The following is a 20,790-nucleotide window of genomic DNA, read 5'->3' as shown; positions in this document are numbered from 1 at the left end:
GCCCAAAGACCTATCTTGGACTGATAAGCGCTCACCTCCGAGTTGTATATATGCGCAGCCGTGAGTCCATTCTCCCTTCAAACCTGAACTTTCTAGACTCTCATGTCGTTTTTCAACCGAACATCCGGAACGGGAGAAACTACCCTTCCACTCATGTCGTCGCGACCATCGTCCCCTACGGCGCGTGCGTTTAGCTCGCCACCGTCTACAACGTCTACCGATCCAGAGCTGCTTGACGACATCGAGCTCTTTACGACGGAATATGCATTCAGACGGCGCGAGCTCATGGACCTAATCAATGACCTCCGTGCGATGGGGTATGTTCACCTACCTAGAGCCCTATTTCACTGCTGATTGAACCTTGCAGAGCGGAGGTCCTGATTGAGTTACCCTCTGTGGCGGTTATCGGTGGCCAATCCGGTGAGAGCATCTCCTGCGCTTAATACCTTATGTCCATCTCTAAATGGTTTTCGTATAGCTGGAAAGAGTTCTCTAGTCGAAGCCGTGAGCGGAGTAAGTCGCCTATGTTCTTACACTCCTTCCTTCATAACCGGTCTTTCTTCTAGATCAACGTCCCAAGGGACAGCGGAACGTGCACACGGTTTGTCCAGAGTTTTTTCTCAGTATGGCGACGTGGCTGATACGCACGTTTGTCGTCAGGTGCCCAATGGAGTGTACCATGTCCAGTGCGACCTCGGAATGGTCTTGTACCATTACGATTCGCACAGACTACGATTCGAATGGACGACCTCTTCCTCAGTCCCGCATTATACCCTTTGGCCGACCGCTTACCAACAAGAACGATGTCGACATATGGCTCCGCCGCGCCCAGGCTGCAGTTCTGAACCCCTCAGACCCTCCGCATCGGTTCTACAAGAAGAACTACCAGGAGCTCAAGGATTTCAACAGCTCGGGGACGCTCAAGTTCTCGCGCAATGTTGTCTGCGTGTCCATCCTTGACCCGGAGGCTACCGACCTGTCATTCATCGATCTCCCCGGTTCGTCGCATTCAAACCGTGTCATTTCATCGCTGACACACCCCGCAGGTCTTGTGCAAAACGAAGAGGACGATGTCATTGAGCTTGTTCGCAACTTGGTCGAAGCATACATTCAGAAGGACCGGACGATCATCCTTACTACGATACCGATGACTGGTGGGCAAACCGCTTAGTGGTATATTCCTCGTTCATTACGCAACTCTTCCACCACAGACGACATTGAGAACCAGCAGTCCGTGAGACTGGCCAGAGCCGCAGACGGAGAAGGACGACGAACAATAGGTCTGGCTTTGCCTGTTAAGACCACTAACGGCAAACTGAACGTCTTTCACCGTTGCAGGTGTCCTCACGAAGCCGGATATGCTCGGAGACGGGGCTATAGGTGCGCGGCGCAAGTGGCGAGACGTCCTAGAAGGACGCGCTCATCGCCTACGCCACGGATACTATTGCATGCGCTTCCCCGACGATGCCGAGAGGGACGAAAAGATCAGTCGCGCCGAGGCGCAGAAACGCGCGATAGAGTTCTTTGATAGGACGGGCCCCTGGTGTGATATCCCCGACAGAGGCCGATTTGGTGTACCGGGATTCGTCAATGACGTTAGCAAACTTCTGTGCCGATTAATCGAGGACTCGTACGCGATCTCTACTACTCTTCGGGCATGCGCTGATCCGGTTGTTCGTCGTTGTCTCATAGTCTCCCAAACATCAAGGCGAAGGTCGACGAACTCTTCGATGAGACCACCGCCGACATGAACGCACTTCCCAAGCCCCCCAGTCTGGACGCACGCATTGAGGTTCTCACGCGGATCAACAACTTCTGCGAGAGGTTCAAGGAGGCCGTCTTCGGCACCAGCGACTACAAGAAGCTTGCTCAGCGTAATCGTGCGGTGTATGCCATCTTCAAGCCTGCCATCCGCAGTACTGCACCAGAGTTTCGTCCCTTTCCGGGACAGGCGTTCGAGTACAGCTCAGTGGGCGACATTCAGGAGGTTCGGGACGACGTCACATGGACGAATGATCCGCGTGTCACTCCGATGGCGCTGTTTGATATCCGCAAGGTCATCCACGAGTAAGCTCCAGTCAGCCTGCTGCGGTTCATGGTCGCCTGCTAATTTCATGTCAGATCCACGACGTGGGAGCTTCCTGGAAACGTGCCCTTCGAGGCAAAAGCCAGCCTCATCCGGAGCTTTGTCTCTCTTTGGGAGACCCACGCCAATGCGTGTTTCGCGTCTATCTGTGAGATCCTGAACAGCGTCGTCGAAGAGTTTGTCAAGGAGCACTTTGGCCGGTTCAAGGCTCTCGAGAACCACGTCAAGTAAGGCACCATCCTATCGCACGTCTCATACAATTCTAACTCATGTTGTACCTCACCTCAGCAATTGCATCGCTCAGGAGCTCAAGACCTGTGTTGAGGAGGCCCGCCAAGCCGTGAAGGACACGCTGACGCAGGAGCTGTCACCGAGCTTCACCCAGGACACGCTTACATACAACAACTTGCGGGGGTCCTGGTTGAGTCACTTCAGGTCATATTACAACTCGCATACGAGTTATCACACGGGAGTACCGGGGGGCGCTCAGATTGAGGCCGTAGCAGACCCTCTTCGAGCGGTCGTTCAAAGCGGCTTCGAAGGGCTGACTTCCGCGGACGTCGCGAAGCTCGTCCCTGGGGGCAGCTTCGAGGACGAGTTCGTGGTCATGGCGGACGTCCGCGCTTACTTCCAGGTAGCATACAAGGTGAGTCTGCTCTGATCTCTTACTCATTTTGATCCACGACGCTTACTCTCCTGAAGCGAATCATCGACCACCTGCCGCTCACCATCGAGCACACTCTACACCGCTCGTTGTCCGCCCGTCTCTCCAAGAGCTTGCTCACGAGCGTGATGAGCACGTCCGACTTCACGGAGCAGGCGGAGAAGCTTATCAGCGAGGACCCGGTTGTCGCCGCCCGCAGGCTTGCCCTCGAAACGAGAATGAAGCGTCTCATCGACATCAAAGTGCGCTTGAGCACCTTCGTGTTCTGATTTCTGAGCCCCCTTGTTCGTTTGTTGTCCTGCCGCAGCCGAACTCGTGTCGTCGTTCTGTAGAACTACCGTTTCCCATTTTCCACCAATCTTCTAGACCTCTCGTGTACAGTTTGTAATGCTAGTCATGTAGGCGCCATCTGAAATGATAGCCCGATTCTGTCTCTCCCGCTGCTCATACGGCAACTGTATGTTTATTCTGGGTCTTACCCAACTCGTAGTGACAGGGCCAACGATGACCCGATGAACAGAAGTATAGAATGACATGAATGGTTTCCTGTCGAGGACACTGGGACGCAGAGTCTGATGTTACTCATACATGTAACCCACGCATGCGTGACACCTTTCGCTGAATATTTTTGGCGCATATAGTAGGCCTATTTCTCAGCTAGTAGCCAGAGATAGCGCCCATAACATCCTGTCCGCATAACAAGTTTAGCGAGAGCAACGAACGCGTGCAGACTAGTGAACACGCACGTCGGCATCATCGTCCCACGGCTTCACCCCCTGCGACAACAGCTCGTTGACGTCCCTGCTGCTGTACCCAAGCACGCCCTCGTCGTCGGACATATAATCGTTCGAAAAGCGCCTCATGGGCTTCTTCGGCCGCCCCGCCCCGGTCCACGGGCGTGACGTCGTCGCCGCGGCGGCGGCGCCTGAACCTCCGGCGACGAGCGACGCCTCGAACTGCTGCTTGCCCTCGTCGGTCTCCCACCAGCCGCCGGCGGGGAGGTGCTCCTTCGAGTGCGAGTAGACGCACTTGTTGTCGTATTTGCACTTGTCGCGGAGGAAGAAGAGGCAGACGTTGCGCCCGCTGCGATGGCAGCGACGAGTTAGCTCAGGCCGATGGCGAATGTCGATGAGGTGCGACGTACGTCTGGTCTGGGTAGCTTCGAGAGTCTGGTTCATGCGAGAAGGTGCAGTTGACGCCTTTGAAGCACCCGTTGTGGTTGTGAAATCGACAGGGTACTACGCGGTTGGAGCGTCGTCCGAAGGATGTCGAATTTGAAGCCTCTGGGTTGTTGTACGTTCAGAGTGGGTCAAGTCGACACAAGAGATGGTTACTCACCTGTTTCCATGATTTACGGCGCGCAGCTCTACAATCCAGAGGTCTGGGTGATGTGGAGGTATGAGGGAGAAGTCAAAAGCCAGCATATTCCTCTTGAGTCTCGAAGAGGTTTGGAATACAGGAGCCAGCGGGTGCTTTACTTGTTGTCGCAGGCTCGGCGTCTTGTGTTCCACGCCAAGTCTCACTTTTATGTCATCCCTCCTGTATACTGCTCAGATGACCTAGGAGACGCTCGTGAACCTTGGGCACCAGGTGTAACTGGGCAAGGTTTGGTTCCATTTGAGGTGTTCGCTGCCTGGGCTGAGCTCGCCGAGTCTGTTAATTGACGCCATTCTGCTTTCATAGCTCGTTTGATGTGATTTGTGATTCAAAGCGAGCACAACAGTTGATAAAAGGTCAGTAAGGACGAGCCGCGTCCGCGTCGACAGCAAGCATTGCACTCTCGCGGGCCGAACTCCGCACATCGACCTTTGCTGCAGTTTGCAGTCGTCCATCATATCTTCGCGAAATCTGGCTTTCGTATCGCTATCTCCGGAGTCTACCACCGGTCTTCGATCATCCTCATTTCAACCCTTCACTCGAGCCAATAACAGTATCAGTAAGTATACAAGCTCTCTATGCTGACATCTATAAGTCCAAATTTCCGATATCTGTATTTTGTAGGACTGCGTTCCCCTCCCGTACTCGGACTGAATCAAGGCTCGTGCACAGGGACCCAATTGAGGGCACCATCATCACCCAGGTCGAGCGCGTCCAGCCTCGCCATCTCCTCTGCGGGTATCTCCCATCCGTACACATCCGCGTTCGTCTTGATGCGTTCTTCGTGCTCGGATTTGGGGAGCGGGACGAAGCTAGCGCAGGATCAGCTCTATAAGTCAGCTGAGGAGTCGGGAAGAGAAGACTTACCCGTGCTGCAGGGACCACCGCACGAGGACTTGAGCGGCGCTTTTTTGGAGCTGTCCGGGAGCGCAGAGTCAGCGTTGGATTCGCAGCGCGCTGGGTCACACAGTGATACAGGATGACGACGAACCTTGTCAGCGACACTCTGAATTACGCCGTTCCTGTCGCCGGAGAAGTCAAATCGGATGAGGGGTGTATACGCCTGCAGCACGATGTTATTCTTCTTGCAGTACTCCACGATCGGTCTCTGCTGGTCGAGCGGATGCAGCTGCGTAATATCTTGCTCAGCGACAGCGGACTTCGGACATGGCTGAATCAATCTGAAAGCGTACCTCAAGCTGGTTCACGACTGGCATCTCCAGGCCTGCTTGGCGAATCTCCTCGATATGATGTGGACCACTGGACAATCGATCATCAGTACACCAAGAACTCGCACTGACCGTGCCACTCACTAGTTCGAGACGCCCACACTCTTAACCAATCCCTTCTTTCTCGCTTCCAACAGCCCTCTATAGGCCTTGAGCCGCTTCTGCTTCCCGCCGTGCGGACTGTGCAGAAGGTAGAGATCGTAGTAGTCCGACGGTCCGAGCGGGCCCCGCTTGCCCTCCATGCCGTACTTGAGGTTATTGACAGAGTCCACGACGGCGGACTCGGTGTCGTTGAAATCTGTCGCGTAGACCTTTGATGCTGCGTGGAGCGCAGGTCAGCCCGCAGTATCAGACATGTGGGAGCGATTTGGACATACTGATGAAGAGCTTGGAGCGTTCGACGCCGGAAGCCTTGATGCCTTCGCCCACCTGCGTCTCGTTCCCGTACAGCCGAGCGGAGTCGACATGGCTAAAACAACAAAGCTCAGCTGAGCGTTCTGGTAGCAGAATGCATGTAAAGTACACACGTGTATCCGTTCTTCAGCGCAAGCCGGACAGCCTTCGCACACTGGTAGCTCTCGTACACCCCAAGCCCGACAGTGGCCATTTTGTACCCTGCACGTGGCGGTCAGTCCCCCCAAGCACACCACAGCAGAAGCACCGTTGTGCTTACCGGAAGTGAGGGTGATCTCTTTCGGTACTGTGTCAGTCATGGTGACGAAGTGTCTTGACAGTGTCGCTAGTCGATGGGCAGGACGAAGAGGAGAGGGACGGCGAAAGGCGGTGAAGGCAAGCATGGTTCATATACGCCCCATACGCAATCGAACCTATCGAAGTCCATCGATGGGATTGCTTGAATAGCTTGTCTGGCGATCGTTGCGGCCGTGACCACGATTCAGTGAGGGTCGTTGGTGGGATGGGTGAGCAATCTGCCTGGTGGGTGTTGCGGCCGTAGACGTGAGGATGCGTCGTGTCACAGGCATTACTCATCCAGATAGCGTGTTTGAGGAAGTATGGAGAAGGAGATCTATATTCAAACGTAGGTTAGCTGTGGTAGTGCAATATCGATAGCGTTTGGTTGGTGTAGACGCGAGATGGGAGCGGTTGGCTCGAAACTAGCGCTCGCCATTCACGATAGTCATCACTCCCAAACACGAGCGTCACGATGTCGACTCACTGCTCACCTTGTCCTCCGTGATCATCAATCGACCGGTGACTAGAGCTACTGCGAGATGCATCTTCGAACAAGTTGCAACGCATGATGTAGCAGGCAACAATGACGGCACCCTGAAACGTCGCGTCTATCACCCCAGCCAATGGAAGCACAAACAACTGAATGCAACGGACGCAGCGTACCATTAACGCGATCAACGAGGACCCATGGGAAACGGATCCGGATGCGGAGAAGAACCAAGCTTGCCCATGAAACTGCACTCGTTGAACGTATCCCACGATTCGCGACATTGAAAATGGCTAGTCACAATAAAGCCCAGCGTACACATTCGTGGCTCGGGGATCCGAAGAAGATGCTTGTGCGCCGCAGGCGCGATACAAAATCGCAAAATGGTTCACGTTCATTATTTCATGCCGTCAAGTCCCCTAAATTCCTGTGTATGCAAAGAAGTTCAGTAAGTGCATCCTACGTAGCAGGCACGAAGGCTCAGCACAAGGCTGGCGTTGAACAATACCGCCAGCAGTACGTCCAGCACCAGCGGTAAAGCAACACTTGCCGCTCTCACCTTATTCCCCATACCAACACAAAAAGCCTGATAAGCTCGCCGCCCACAATGAACTCTCCTTGGCAAGTGCACGAAGTTTGAAAACAAAAGCCCCTGACGCTATCGCATTGACCATACACGCCCGTGTATGGCAACTGCTTCCGAGTTCCGCGAGTTCCGACACTGTCGCCAAGAACCACGCGCAAGCACGCGCATGTGGCGATGGTCCCCTCGTCGCCAGCGCGTCGCCAGTGATGAACTGCACTGGCTGCCCCGCTGGCATATGTCAGAGCACCGAAGAACCCAACGAACGAGGCGGATATGTACATGAAAAGCGCAGTCGGTACAATCGGATGACCGGAAGCCGAGTAAGAAACAAAACACGCGCAGCTCGGAGAAACTGAGTTGGCCACCTCGATACGGTACTTACCTTGCAGCGAGGCGAAGTGCAATCAATACGAGAGAATGCGAAAGATCCACAACAGAGGATGCGTGACATTGTCGTCCATCCCGTAAATACATCGTAAATAGATACCTGATATGCCGTGAGGTACAACAACAATAAGTGACGTTGAATCAATAATAATGATAAGTAGCAGCAGCAGCAAGTGCGCCCTTTTCCGTGTGTGGTCGCGTACGTCTATAGCGCAGCAGGGGGTATGCGAGAGGGAGGGAAGCGCTGGGCGTTTACTGGTAGACGTTGATCGCGTTGAACTCGAAGAACGCGTTCGTGAACGCGGACGGGTTGTTGTTGACGTAGTCTGGAGGGAAGAAACGCAGAGATGAGCATCGAGAACACGAGACAAGAACGCGTGAGCGAGATCAAACTCACCAACGCAGGTAGACGGGCAGCCCGACGCCGAGTACACGTCGGCCGAGCCGGCCCAGGCACCGCAGAAGTCGATGTTCGCGATGATGTTGTGGTCCGTGAACGACGAGAAGTCGCACGACGTGCTGGGGAACGCGGCAGCGGGGGTACCCCAGTTGGAGGTGTCGATGCTGTCGCCGGGCGAGGAGACGCCTGCGGGGATGCCCGAGGCGCTGCGCTCCCAGAACCAGACGTTGATCTGGGTGTCGGTGCGCTCCATGGCGTAGAAGCCGCCACCGACGCTGTTGAACCCGGAGAAGATCGAGTTCGGGTCGTAGTTGTACGTGATGCCACAGCCGGCGTTGCCGTTGTCGTTCGAGTTGCAGTCCGTGGTCGCAATCGTGCCGAGGATCTGCGGGCCGCCCGAGGCGGGGATAGCGCAGTTGGGGCCGGCGTGGATCGTCGACTGGTTAGGGCCCTTGTTGTTCACGCCCTCGACGATGTCGATCTCGCCGCCGTTGGGCCAGGTGGACTCGTTGGTCTCCCAGAGAGCGGGCCAGGTACCGCAGCCCTCGGGCATGTGCGCAACGTCGAAGCTTGAAAGCGAAAACGAGGTCAGATAATGGTTCTTGACTGAAGATGAAACACCAGAGTACTCACATGACGACGTGGGTCTTGTAAGTCTTGTTCGACTTGATGCGAATAGAGTTACGTCCAGGGCCGGAGGCAGAGAGGGTGGTGGTCGAGTCAGCGGCAATGACGAACGAGTTGCCCTTGGTGTACGACAGGTTGTCGGTCTTGGCAGTGGCCTGGTCGAGGTAGACGACACGGCCGGTGGTGGGGTCGGCGATGTTCTCCCAGGAGAAGAAGTCGAAGAAGCCGTCACCGACGACGTTGTCAGAGCGGGTGTAGGTGTTGGCGAGAGCGGAGCCGGCCATCGAGGCAGCGGCAAGACCGGAGGCAACAGCGAACTTCATGACGATAAATGGAGGGGTGGGGGTGGAAGTGTACGGTGGATCGACGACTGGGGAGAACTGGGTTCAGAACTTGGAGAACTCTGAGCAAAATCGACGTGGTATTTAAGCGTTACGCGTCCCCCTCCGTCCAGCGAAGCAAGCAGAGATGAGTGACGCCCAAGATCTACCCGACCATGCGGAGTAGACACAAGCTGCCATCATGACGACCCCAGGGGAAGAAATGGAAAGAGACAGCTCCAGACAGCTTCCCCATGGTCACCGGGAGCTTTAGGCCAGACGTTCAAAAGCACGAAGGAGGCAATTTGGAACATTGAGACGCCGGATTCGTCGAAGTGGCGCACTCGACGTGGCACACCATGCTCCGGTTCCGCATGATCAAAGAGGCACTGATTGTTTCAAGCTGGAAGGAACCGCGCTCGCAAGTGCCACGAAGATGACGGGGCACGAGTGCTGCTGCGGCGTTCAAATTCACCCTCGGTCGACATATTCACGAAATGAGCATGATTTTCTAAGGATCTGGTGTGGAAGGTGAAAAACGAAGAAGCGGACATGCCCGGGCCAGTTGCCAAAAGAGGATCAAGAGCCAAAATGCTTGACAGGTCCGATTTTAGCAGATCCGCGCTCACCGAAAACATTCCGTTCTTCGCCTTCGAGCACCTTGCAGGAGGCCATCGCAGCAGTACAACGAGACTACGGACCTCGAAGTGCCGACGAACTGTGAGCTGTAGCTGAGCCCGGCAAAGATCAGCTGGTCTCACGCCGAGAGAAAAATGCACGTCACAGGAGATTTGAGGGCGTCGAACTGAGCTCAGCTGGGGGGGTCTGGGGTTGGCAGCGAGGTTTCCCCGCGCCCCGTTGACGTTGCCCGACACAATCCGGCACAGCTCGAACGTCAGTTGACAAGACGACGAGAGAGTGATCACACTGTGCTACAGTCGACTGTGATCGTGACGAAGCCGCTGTGCCTAGAGCTGTCGTTGAATGAGCAATAAGACATTTTGCAACACACACATGTTGCGAGTGTGACCAGAGGAGACGACAGGAGATGACATGCTTATGAGAAGGGCCCATTCACTTCCCCGCACTATTCGGCACCGGGCAGGACCTGACACGTAGCACACTCGCTCATTCAAATGTTTAGTCGAGACGAAGGGCTACCACAACGTACCTTATCCTCGTAGCCACTTACAACAGCAGACAACATCTCGTACGCTCAAGGCTTTCCAGGCCATCCTTGCAACTCGGCTGAAAAGCCAAAAAGGCGTCGGCACTGCAAATTCCCAAGAGAGTTCAATCTCGAGGCTTTTGGTGTAGTCTGTCCAATCCTTAGGCTCCGGCGACGACACATATGGATGCAGACTTGACATCCTCGTTGAGTCGAATGTCCACAAAATAAATATCCGACAAAGAGACGAGTGTGTTGGGAGTGGAGATTTGAGTGGTGCAGGGGCTGCACAGCCACGTCAGGAACAGTGGCCCTACCACCTCCACCTCCTGGCACCGTGTTGGACATCGCACAACACAACTCTACGAATGAATCATGAAAGTGGACGTGTGTACATAGTAGAGCGCATCCATTTGAAATAAAAACCAACGCCAAGCTTTTTAACGTATCACAGGTCGACGACGTAGGCTGATCGCTTTCAGTTGGATCCCATCCTCCAAAGCCCCGAAGAATTTCCTGGGTCAGACTTTGAATCTTGAGAACCTTTGTACACTTTGATAGAAGGATTCATGCATCAAACAAGATGTCGTACAGGAAACAGCAGCAAGTCTGAGCTTGACGGAGACTATGCCTGGAAAATCATATTGCTTAGGCTTAAACGTGATCAAGAAAAACTCGGGGGGCTTCAAGTTATTGACCAAAATATATTCGGATACGGGGAGTCGAACCCCGAGCTGCCGCGTGAGAGGCGGCAATGTTAGCCGTTACACCATATCCGATATGTTGTAATGGAGTCTATGGCCGATTATGACTTGCGAAAATGATGTTCATACTATCAGACTTGAAGATAGCGATAGTTGTCACTACAGACAGACTGTGATTTCTCTGTTACAAAAAGTGATTGAGGAAGGCGGACAGATGAAAGCCTTTTTCACCCATCTTTTGCTGTACAAAAAGTTACTGAAAAAGTGAACTTTTGCCTCGGAGTTTGCATTTCTGTGCGGAGATTAGATAGAAACACGTCCAAATCGGGAAGGTTGAGTCCAAATTCGGTAAGCCGTCCATTTTACCAGCGCAAAATTAACGCAGATATCGGCTAAAAGAAAACCTTTTCCTGTGTAAAAGGGGGTTCCAAAACTCGGAGGAAAAGGCTTTCATCTCGCTGCCTCTTTCTCTCGGTTTCACCCCGGATAAAATCGCCGTTTGTCTGCAGTGTGTACGTCTAAATCGTAACTAAATCCTATGGAGAATTAGTATAGAGCTATGTGGTTGAGTCAAAAATATGGCGATTCCTGGTAAAAGATATGCCCACTGGCTGGATTGAACAACCGACCTCATCATCTCAATGTTACAAGTGACGCGCTCTACCACTGAGCTAAGCGGGCTCTTACAGAGCCGACTCCCACACGGTCCATAATTGTAGACCCATTTCGTATGTTATCATATGGACTCGTGTACCGCTTTTGCGACTGAAACGTCCATTAAACCATCTGAACCTCCAACAATAGCGATCTCCCACCCACTCGTGCATCGACGGCGTCACCAACCAAAAGTTATTGAAGTATTACATTCTCGTATTCTTGCTTCCACGAACACATCGTTTGGATGAGAGTAATTCCTACGACCGCATACCTCCTCTCGTCTATGTACGGCCGCTCCAGACAGGCTGCTCAACCTTCAACCACGATGACATCGATGAGCATTGATAAGCTGTAGTCACGAGCTCATAGTGTGTGTATATGAACCATGTTTGCCTTCGCTGCCTTTCGCCGGACCTCACCCTTCCATCCTGCCCATCGTCTGGCGCTTCTGTCAAGGCACCTCGCTACTATGACTGACTCCGTACCGAAGGAAATTACTCTGCCTTCTGGTAAGCCATTAGTCAAATTCTGCAGATTCCATGGGAAGACTCACGTATGGCCAACCCGTAGGCTACAAGATTCCCACTATCGGGCTTGGAGTGTACCAGAACGCCCGGTGCGCCCAGGCCGTTACAGCTGCGCTCAAGCATGGGTATACGTGCGTCCTGTCCAAGTCGTTTACTACTAAACCACTTAGCTGAACTCGCCCTTTCACTCCGTTATCCAGCCACGTTGACTCCGCTCGGGCTTATGGGAACGAGCAGCAGGTCGGCGTGGGCATCAAGGCTGCCGGCGTCGATCGTTCCACGCTCTTCATCAGTATGGCCTACTCGCTCCCCATAACCGACAATATATGTTGACTCTCGAACCACGCAGCTTCAAAGGTCTACATGACCGACTTCGACGACACTGAGTCCGCAGTCGTGGATTCTATCAAGAAACTCAAGTACGGTCTGGAGGGCAAGCGGGAGCCGCTTGGCTCGTCAGACTACTACGACCTCTACCTTCTCCACAGTCCGCACGGCGGGCCGGCCAAGCGACTGAGGGCCTGGAGAGGCTTGTTGGAGGCGAAGAAGAAGGGCTTGATCAAGACTGCCGGTGTCTCTAACTTGTGAGCAGCATGACAGACTGAGTTATCAGTACAGTGATGATCTTGTCCAGCGGCGTCCGACACCTCGAGGAGCTCCGCGAAGCAGGGCTGGAGCAGCCAGCCGTGAACCAGCTCGAGGTACGCATTGAGATCAACTCAGCGCTGTCCGTGGTCAGCTGAGCAATGCGATACGCAGCTGCACCCTCTCGACCAGCAGAGAGAGATCGTGGAGTACTGCAAGAAGAACAACATCGTCCTGCAGGCATACTCCCCCCTGATCCGGTTCAACTTCTCCCAGGACAAGAACGGCGTGATCCAAAGCGTCGCTGACAAGGTTCGTCGTCGTCGTGCAATACTGTAGGTCCCAGCAGAAAGCGAATCTGATGCTGACACCGCGCTCTACAAAAGCTCCAAAAAACCGTCCCTCAAGTCTTGATCCGGTGGTCCCTCCAGCACGAGTGAGGCTTTTCTTCACTCCTTTCTAGGCGACTCCACGCTAACTTTGTACCAGCTTCGTTCCGCTCCCCAAATCCGAGCACGAAGAACGCATCAAGGCGAACATGGAGGTGTACGGGTGGGAGATCCCCGCGGAGGAGATGGCGAGGCTGGACGCACTTGACATCGGCGATGCCGGCGCCGTGTGCTGGGTCCCTGTGCATGAGCCTTGATTAAGTACTAGGAAATTGAAGAACGCTATTATATAGAAGAAAACATCGGAGTTTGTACAGTACCTATAGATGTCCATATGAGTAGTGTTATACGGAGATCGACGCTTTCCAAGCGGTTGGATTCGACAGAAAAAAGATAATCTGCTCGTTTTCCCAATACGACATACAAGATCGACTAGTAGCTGCATCAACGATGAGCCCCGTTCATAACTCCATTCAAGTGGCCTGAGTTCCTAGTCAGAATCCCCGTTGCGAACATGAACATTCCTAACATGCGTTTAAATGCATCGCGTACTTCCAGCAAACGCAAAAAAAATACACTATTATGTTCTTTGCCTAATGCAACTTCAGTCTCTAGGGCAGAATCGTGCGTAAGGGTGTATATGGGTGCTCGTTGTGCTTCGCCTTCCCTGCCTCCAGCGCCCTGATTCCAGCCGCCACTCCAACGACCCATGGGCAACATAGTGCAGCTCCGCTCCGACAGCATTCGATAGTCTTTGAAGGCTGTGATCCATCCGATCGTCTAGTTCTGGCTGGACGGGTTCAAACTTTGCGAGTTTTTCCGCATCCTCCGCGTCGACTTCCAGAACTCGAAGACTAGGAAGCTTGTCGGTGACACCGCGTGCGAAATCTTCGATGGCCTGTTTTGAAGTTAGTAACATTGACAAAGCTTTTGAGAGTGATGATGTACTTCCCAATTGTGCCCTTTCCATGAACGCGTCTTCTGTGAGCTCTGGCTTGACAGATATTCTCAGCCTCTCCAGCCCAGGGAAAAACCGCGCCCACTCATCCGCGCAGCGAAAGACATCTGGAAGAAACGAGAGACTGGAATACAAAGGCGGCATTCGCACATGCAGCTCGTTCACGCCATGGGCTGGCCGCTCGTTTGGACTGATGTTTCTCGCCCCTGGGTCTGCTTCGGCTTGAAGACATGAACCAAGCCGAGATATCATCCTGATGCCTTCTACCGCCACGCTGCGAAGCGACGGGCATGCTGCAAGAGATTTCCACGCCCAATCCGGCAAAGCCCAGGCCTGACCTTCAATCATGACATACTCTAAACCCTCCGCAAGCCCATATATAGTGGTGGATCCAGCGTTGGACCACCTGGTACGGCCTCTGAAGGCCAGATTACGAAGATTGGGTAATGCCCGAAGTGCGCGGACGTGGTGCGGAGTAATCGTTGTACCCATGAAGACGACACCCTCGACGTTGGCCATCCCATGCGCGATCGCCTTGCAGTGCAGCACCGCAAACGGAATCAGCCAGCTGCGCATGCTGAACGTCGTGGGGTCGGACTGAGACTGCGGTTGAGATTCCCATGCCCAGTCGCGGAAGACGACCTCTTTGACGAAGCTCGCCGTCGTCAGCGCAGGGCGCTCACCGGCTAAAATAGCACGCGCCCACGTTGTCATGCGATGTCCAGAGCTAGTGGCGTTGTTTTCCGGGTCAGAGCCATCGAAAACGACACGTGCGAAAAGTTTAGGTAGGGCAAGGTGGCAGAAGAAGCGGCAGACGGCAGCAAAGCTACGGAGTGACTTGAGCTCGTCTGCGTTTGCGAAGCGACTGGATGGGATGAAAGAGTCTAAGATGACTATATAGATTTCGTTTGGGATGACAGGCAGGAGCCTGCTCCCAGTGCGGCGCAGTGGGGCTGTTGATTAAGCATCAGCAAAAACCTAGGCAACATTCGACAGAGGAGGTGAAACTTACTAGCCCATGTGAAGTTCATGTGTTCCATAGATTGATGTTGGAAAACGCTGGTGGCTGATTGATGGTGTAACGCAAACAACGCAAGGTAGGTCCGAGATGCGCAGCGCGCAAACAAAACGGTGGGAAAACAAACAAGCGTCCACTTAGGCTGTGACAAATTTATTTGCCACGCATTCACCGGTTCTCTAGAGAGTTTGATAGATGTTGTCCTCCTTTGCCGTGCTGGGTCTCGTTAATTTTGATTGTTCATGATGTACTACATTATCGTTCTATTCGATACTCAAGCAGTTTGTCTGTTTTCCTTGCATACTTCCGAGGTTCCTGCCTCCCATTTCTACTAATAACCACGCCGCTCATCCCCATCTAAACTATGCATCTGTCAAGTATTTTCTAAAGACGTCATCTTCTAACTGCCCGACCTTGTACCTTGAATCCATGTCCCTAACTTGAGTTTCCACTCGAGAGGTCCGAAGCGGAAATACTCTAGGTTTGGGCAGACCTTGCGTACCATCTTTCGAAGCACGTCATCGGGAAGGATTCGTTTGAAGAAGAGGTGCGTGCTGTCGCAGCCTGGGTCCAGAATTTCGAGACGGCGTAGATAGCGAAACTTTGCTGTCGCTAGATTCGTGATGTCCTGGACGATCTGGGTGTGTAATAATTCTATTGACTTGACTATCATGATGAGAAATGCACAAGAGCACACCTTTCTGGGTCTGTCTAATGGCCTATGACTCCCTTGACGATGTACCCATTGAGAGAAGAGAACAAGTTTCTCCACTTTTGGATAAAAAACCAGCCAGAGATGGGCATTGCTGAAAATTTCCATATTTTTCCTCCATTGATCAGTATCAACGCTATAATGCGCAGGAAATCTGATGTAGATTTCGCGTACGCTGCCAAGCACTTCGGGGACATCCTCTTGCAAGTTCCCCTCGGCTCCTATCTGCTGGAGAATATTTAGTTCACCTACAGCTATACAGCATAGTGACGACGTCGCAGCGAGGGCCTCATATGCCCACTTTGGCACGTTACCAGCGAACGTGAACTCTAGCTCCACGTCTTTTACAGAGTTCCCAAAACCACCGTCTGCCTGTGGATCGAGAGTCGCGAGCCCGTTGTCATTAGTGTCCCACCAACACTTCCAGAACGCAATCCTCCGCAGTTGTGGAAGTTTCCGGAGCGCAGCAACATGGTGCGCCGTCACCGCACAGCTATTAAACTCCACACGCCCCAAGTGCAACATATGAGCGAGAACATTTCTCGCGAATATTTCCGCGACCGGTAGCGCCCACGAATTCATGGCTTCGACCGTCGCATATGCATTGATGCGATTGCGGAACACAACTTGCTTGACATAGAGCGCAGCGTTCATCGCTGGGAGCTCACCAGCGGAGACGGCACGTGCCCATGAACGCTTGCCGGCGTCTAGCTCGTAACGGAAGCGGTCGCCGTCGAGGATAATGCGCTCGAATAGGCGCGGGAAGGCTATATGTCTGAAGAATTTGCACACGGGCGCGAGACAGCGGAGCGTCTCAAGCGTATCTGAGTCGGCGAGATGGCTGGGTGGGAGGATATGCTCAAAGATTTCGAGGTATATCTCGTTGGGGATGAGGGATAGGGTTTTGCCGTTCTCGTCACAGCGGAGGGGGGCTGTACGGAAGAATAAGTGAAATCAGTTTGATAGTGAGGCGAAAAGGTCAGAGATGCAACGCACTGATCCATGTAAGTTCCATGGGATGATGGTGGTTGGACAAATGAGTTTACTCCAACAGGAGGCGAGATTAAATATCCATCTGAGGCCAAACATGCCTAAATCGCAGCTGACTTGCAAGAAAGCACATGTTAGGGTTTTACAATGGACACTGTCTTGCTATGCCATGACGTGGCATGCATCTCAGGGGCAATGTTCAGAGATCACACAGGGCTCTGAAGATCGAGATCGATGAGGTCTGGAATCGAGGGGATAAACAAAAACTCACAGATGCAAGTGCTCCTAACGTGATTACTAGATTAGCGACTAGAAAGTTTCGTTAAAGCCCGGCCAGCACAGAACGCCCCTACTATCTTGCATAAACTCAGGTAGGGTAAATCTGGAGGTGTTTTTGTGAGGTACGGAGGAAGCGTGAGTTGATAACCAGTTGATGTTTGATCCGTATCCAAGATACCAGACAGTATGTGCCCACAGTACGCTTCAGCTACTGAAGGAGACGTATATCAGCAGAAATCACTCAAATATATCGCGCCTGTCAATACTCGACTTCATCGTCCGCTTCCAGCTCCCTAAATGGGGCGTCCACTCCAGCGGCCCGAAGCGGAAATACTCTAGGTTTGGGCACACCTTATCAACCATCTCGTGGAGAAGGTCGTCGGTTATATGTCGCTTGAAGAACATGTACGTGCTGTCGTATCTGGAGTCCAAGATTTCAAAGCGATGCAAGTTTTGCATCCTCACACCCGCTGCCTTGATGAAACTATGGGCAAACTACATAAACCAGTTACTTAGAAAGTCCTTGGACGCCAAAACCAAATCAAACAAACTCTCTTACCTTTCGTGGGCTATCCAGTGGTCTTATTCCACGCGAATTTCCACAAAGGTTACGCCTGTACATGTCCCGGGGCCATTCCACAAATATCACCAGCCTCTCGAGTGCCGGGAATGACTCTGCGCACGTCCTCGCCTCGGAGAACATGCGTAGCTCATCATCATACTGGGAGGGAAGCTGCAGGTGCACCTCGCGTACGGCCGGGAAATGACACGTCGGCTGCGCGTCCCACCTGGTGTTATACGCGTGGATGAGCAAGGTGAGCGACTTTGCGTCCGTGAGCGCCACGCGGCGCAGTGTTTGTGAAGCAGTCGCGAGTACCTGGCACGCCCATTCGGTTGGGGAGTCGAGGACGTAATGATGATCTGCAATCTCCAGATCTTCTATCCCTTGTGTAGAAAACCCTTCTCCGAGGGCAACAGCGGACGGGTTTACAGTGCCACCATTGTCTCCGGTCCAATTGGCCATATCGATGTCAGGCTGTACCCATGAGCAATCCCTGGCCGCGATGCGCCGCAGCCCACGGAGCTCCAGCAATACCGCGATGTGAGCCGGAGCGATGGCGCAGTTCACGAATTCGACGCGCTCGATGTTGGGCAGCTGGGTGAGAAGTCGGGTGCGGCGTGCGATGATGTCATCGGGTTTGCGGTCCCTGTGACGGTCGCCGATGAGCACCCCGCGCTTGACGTGCGCTGCCGCGTTCACCGCCGCGGGGTCCCCAGCGACGATTGCATGCGCCCATGAATCCAACGCGACGTGATTGGCGCCGGTCGCGTTGCTCTGGTCGTCGAGCCTCACCACGAGCGATTCAAAGATGCGGGACGATGCAAGATGGTAGAAGAACCGGCACACAAGCGTGGCACGCATGAGGGTGTCAATCGCCTCCGCATCTTGCTCTCCGAATCTGCCTAGCGGGAGGACCGAGTCGAAGATCTCGATGTATATCTCATTCGGGATAAAGGGTAGTACGGCGCCAGTGTCGGTTTGACGGGTAGGAGCTGCAAAGGCGACTGCCGTCAGTAAAAGCGCAGATAGGGGTCGGTAGAAACGTTATGAGTTACTTACTAGACCATGGGAGCGCCATGTGGTAGAGTACGTACACGCAGGCAGAGAGTAGGGACAAAGAACGATGGTGGTGCTCACGGCTGAACCCGACACGAAGGTTTCGGATGACCTGTAAGGACTGTATCGTGGCTGTGCCTAGACCGCTGCATGTCATCGCACGTTTACCTCAAGGTTACGCTTTTGAAGACTTAAATACTTGCATTCTCGTAGATATTCCCTAGCAGTCGATAGGCACTTGATTCTCCCACTTTGGTGGTTGACCGGGACCTTTAATCCCCTTTGAACTCGTAAGAGCACATGTGTCGTAGTCTTGCAGCATCCAAACAAGTGAAATAAGCTTAAGGTTGACTATGACGTCACTCGAGAACATACAATATAAGCGAGACAATATGATAACTCTTCTCGTCATACAGCCCTGTTGATTGTCCATGTGTAACCTCCAAAAGAGAATTTCTCTAACCTCGGGCAGACTTCCTGTGCCAAACACCTGAGTGCCTCGGTATCAAGCTTGTTGTCTACTGGATACTCGTGCTCGGGGCAAATGATCTCGAGCTGGAGGAGCATGGGAAGCACCGTCGATGTTCGTTTGTGAATGATCTCGGCAGTCTATCCGAAGGACAGTCGGGTGCTTTGTCAATGGATGAAAACAGACAGAGCTCAAGTTTCATAGGACTCACCTTCTGCGCTCCATATTTGTTGAACACCTGTTTTGCATATGTCAAAGGCACAATGATCCTAAGTCTCTCCAGATATACGAAACAGGGAACCAAATCTTTCAAATCATAAAATACGTCTTGAATGTAACGTTCTCCCTCTCCACCGTAGCCAACGCGAGAGCCTAGTTGTATCTCCTTGACTTTGTATATCGCCAGTGGTGGGTCCCTGTTAATGCTGAATGGCAGTATCCGGCTCTGGACTCTTGCCTCGGCTTTCAGAAAGCGACTGATCTTCATGAGCATGTCCATGCTATCCACAGCGATGCTACGAAGCTTCGGACATGCGGCAAGGGCTTGGAAGGCCCAGTCCGGCGGGAGACCTTCTTCAATGTAGACCTCAAGGCCGTCCTCGAGCACTACAGCACTGCGGGTGATGACGACCTTCTCAACGTTCCTCCCGAAACCTCCCTCGGCGCGCGGATCGCCAAGGCCTCTGAGCATATCCTCGTAACCCTCACCATATTCATCATCAAGTTCCAGTTCATCTTCAAGGTCAAGATTCAAGCCTTCGAGCCTGATTGTGTCCCACGTGTTGTCGCCTTCAAACTCCAGCACGCGCAGCTGCGGCAGCTTCCTGAGCGCCCTGACGTGGTCCACAGTGATATCCGTGTAAGAGAAGACGACAGTCTCGACGTTCGGCATGTTGTCGAGAGCCCTGCAATGCATCCTCACAGCATCAGACGTCAGCCAGCCAGCCGTCTCAATGAACGTCCCCGAGGCCTCGTCCGTCCAGTCCTGGAACGCAACGCATTTGACAAAGGCTGCTGTCCTGAGTGCATGGCTCTCTCCGGAATTGACTGCGCGCACCCAGGCGCTAGCGTTGAGACCGCCCATTCTGGACGGCTTGCCGGAGCCGTCGAATATGACGCGCTCGAAGACGCGCGGGAGAGCAATGTGGTAGAAGAAGTGGCACGCGAGGGCGAAGTTTCGCAGAGTATCGAGTTCGTCTAGGTCGGGAAATCGGGAAGGAGGCACGAATCTCTCGAGAATGTCAATGTAGACATCGTGGGGGATGATAGGCAAGGCCTGTCCGGAGTTGGTACGTCGCATTGGGGCTGCGATACGGCCCACAGGCAAGGATCCGAGACAGCAATGGTCAGACCAGTGCAAAGATGAGGTGTAGACAAGAAATTACTCACTATGCCACCTGAACTCCATGTTGCCACGTTCCCAGAATCAATCGTGGCGTCAGCAAGAAACGAGAGCAACTAAATAGTGAGGAAACCTGCAGCTGAGGAAACGCGTCTCGTTACGGAGAGTCTCGTAACCACAGGACGCGTCAACGCGTGATGACACCGTGGGAACGCTTTGTAAGGTCCCAGCCACCCAACGATCGAGCGCCTCTACGGCCGTGGAGAATCTGAGCTAGGCGCCAGCGCTCGCAGATGCGGGCGAAATAGCGTGCTGCGCGCACCAAGTACTCAACAATAGCGAGGGTCCGAGTGAAATTGTTTAGACCTCATGGAGCAATCGGAGCTATCCTCGAGACGGCCGAGGGTGTTAGCCTGAGGAAGCTTGGAGGAAGCACTTCCCAAGGCTCAGTATCATGAGCTGACTGCTTCGATTCAGGGAACTTTGGGGCGCACAATACTCTCATGCACATACACATG

The 20,790-nt window shown here is 53.3% G+C and overlaps 6 protein-coding genes and 2 non-coding genes across 8 annotated transcripts; 2 read left to right on the top strand and 6 right to left on the bottom strand.

Moving 5' to 3' along the window:
* The first annotated feature begins 125 nt into the window (after positions 1-125).
* Positions 126-3,182, top strand: CONPUDRAFT_84033 (uncharacterized protein). Its single transcript, XM_007773766.1, has 12 exons — positions 126-317; positions 368-420; positions 479-513; positions 567-601; positions 661-998; positions 1,047-1,154; positions 1,212-1,280; positions 1,339-1,630; positions 1,693-2,067; positions 2,122-2,309; positions 2,371-2,732; positions 2,789-3,182. Exons 1-12 carry the CDS (start codon positions 154-156, stop codon positions 3,017-3,019), a joined length of 2,250 nt encoding a protein of 749 aa, XP_007771956.1. The 5' UTR covers positions 126-153; the 3' UTR covers positions 3,020-3,182.
* An 18-nt stretch (positions 3,183-3,200) lies between these two features.
* Positions 3,201-4,115, bottom strand: CONPUDRAFT_145872 (uncharacterized protein). Its single transcript, XM_007773765.1, has 4 exons — positions 4,089-4,115; positions 3,895-4,033; positions 3,497-3,833; positions 3,201-3,437 (listed from the first exon to the last, which is right to left on the bottom strand). Exons 1-4 carry the CDS (start codon positions 4,096-4,098, stop codon positions 3,408-3,410), a joined length of 516 nt encoding a protein of 171 aa, XP_007771955.1. The 5' UTR covers positions 4,099-4,115; the 3' UTR covers positions 3,201-3,407.
* A 667-nt stretch (positions 4,116-4,782) lies between these two features.
* Positions 4,783-5,963, bottom strand: CONPUDRAFT_61821 (Aldo keto reductase; the record flags this gene model as incomplete). Its single annotated transcript, XM_007773593.1, has 7 exons — positions 4,783-4,939; positions 4,995-5,044; positions 5,119-5,256; positions 5,321-5,387; positions 5,441-5,675; positions 5,734-5,825; positions 5,884-5,963. The coding sequence occupies 7 exons, from the start codon at positions 5,961-5,963 to the stop codon at positions 4,783-4,785; spliced, it is 819 nt and encodes a 272-aa protein (XP_007771783.1).
* Positions 5,964-7,761: 1,798 nt separating this feature from the next.
* On the bottom strand, positions 7,762-8,820 carry CONPUDRAFT_61553 (glycoside hydrolase family 16 protein; the record flags this gene model as incomplete). Its single annotated transcript, XM_007773574.1, has 3 exons — positions 7,762-7,835; positions 7,907-8,478; positions 8,543-8,820. The coding sequence occupies 3 exons, from the start codon at positions 8,818-8,820 to the stop codon at positions 7,762-7,764; spliced, it is 924 nt and encodes a 307-aa protein (XP_007771764.1).
* Positions 8,821-10,731: 1,911 nt separating this feature from the next.
* CONPUDRAFT_t88 lies at positions 10,732-10,803 on the bottom strand. Its single transcript has one exon. It is a non-coding gene; the product is annotated as a tRNA-Glu (tRNA).
* A 526-nt stretch (positions 10,804-11,329) lies between these two features.
* Positions 11,330-11,409, bottom strand: CONPUDRAFT_t87. The gene has a single exon. It is a non-coding gene; the product is annotated as a tRNA-Thr (tRNA).
* A 392-nt stretch (positions 11,410-11,801) lies between these two features.
* Positions 11,802-14,653, top strand: CONPUDRAFT_84030 (aldo-keto reductase). The gene is made up of 9 exons (XM_007773764.1): positions 11,802-11,894; positions 11,956-12,043; positions 12,113-12,204; positions 12,262-12,496; positions 12,547-12,613; positions 12,672-12,809; positions 12,884-12,933; positions 12,987-13,784; positions 13,839-14,653. The coding sequence occupies exons 1-8, from the start codon at positions 11,855-11,857 to the stop codon at positions 13,141-13,143; spliced, it is 867 nt and encodes a 288-aa protein (XP_007771954.1). The 5' UTR covers positions 11,802-11,854; the 3' UTR covers positions 13,144-13,784; positions 13,839-14,653.
* Positions 14,654-16,703: 2,050 nt separating this feature from the next.
* CONPUDRAFT_167701 (uncharacterized protein) lies at positions 16,704-18,990 on the bottom strand. Its single transcript, XM_007773763.1, has 5 exons — positions 18,837-18,990; positions 18,465-18,773; positions 17,403-18,397; positions 16,836-17,338; positions 16,704-16,782 (listed from the first exon to the last, which is right to left on the bottom strand). Exons 2-4 carry the CDS (start codon positions 18,616-18,618, stop codon positions 17,081-17,083), a joined length of 1,407 nt encoding a protein of 468 aa, XP_007771953.1. The 5' UTR covers positions 18,619-18,773; positions 18,837-18,990; the 3' UTR covers positions 16,704-16,782; positions 16,836-17,080.
* Positions 18,991-20,790: the final 1,800 nt, after the last annotated feature.

The sequence above is a fragment of the Coniophora puteana genome, assembly GCF_000271625.1.
Source record: "Coniophora puteana RWD-64-598 SS2 unplaced genomic scaffold CONPUscaffold_11, whole genome shotgun sequence".
Taxonomy (NCBI): domain Eukaryota; kingdom Fungi; phylum Basidiomycota; class Agaricomycetes; order Boletales; family Coniophoraceae; genus Coniophora; species Coniophora puteana.
Note: the sequence above shows the minus strand (reverse complement) of the source record. Positions and strands in the feature narration are given on the sequence as shown.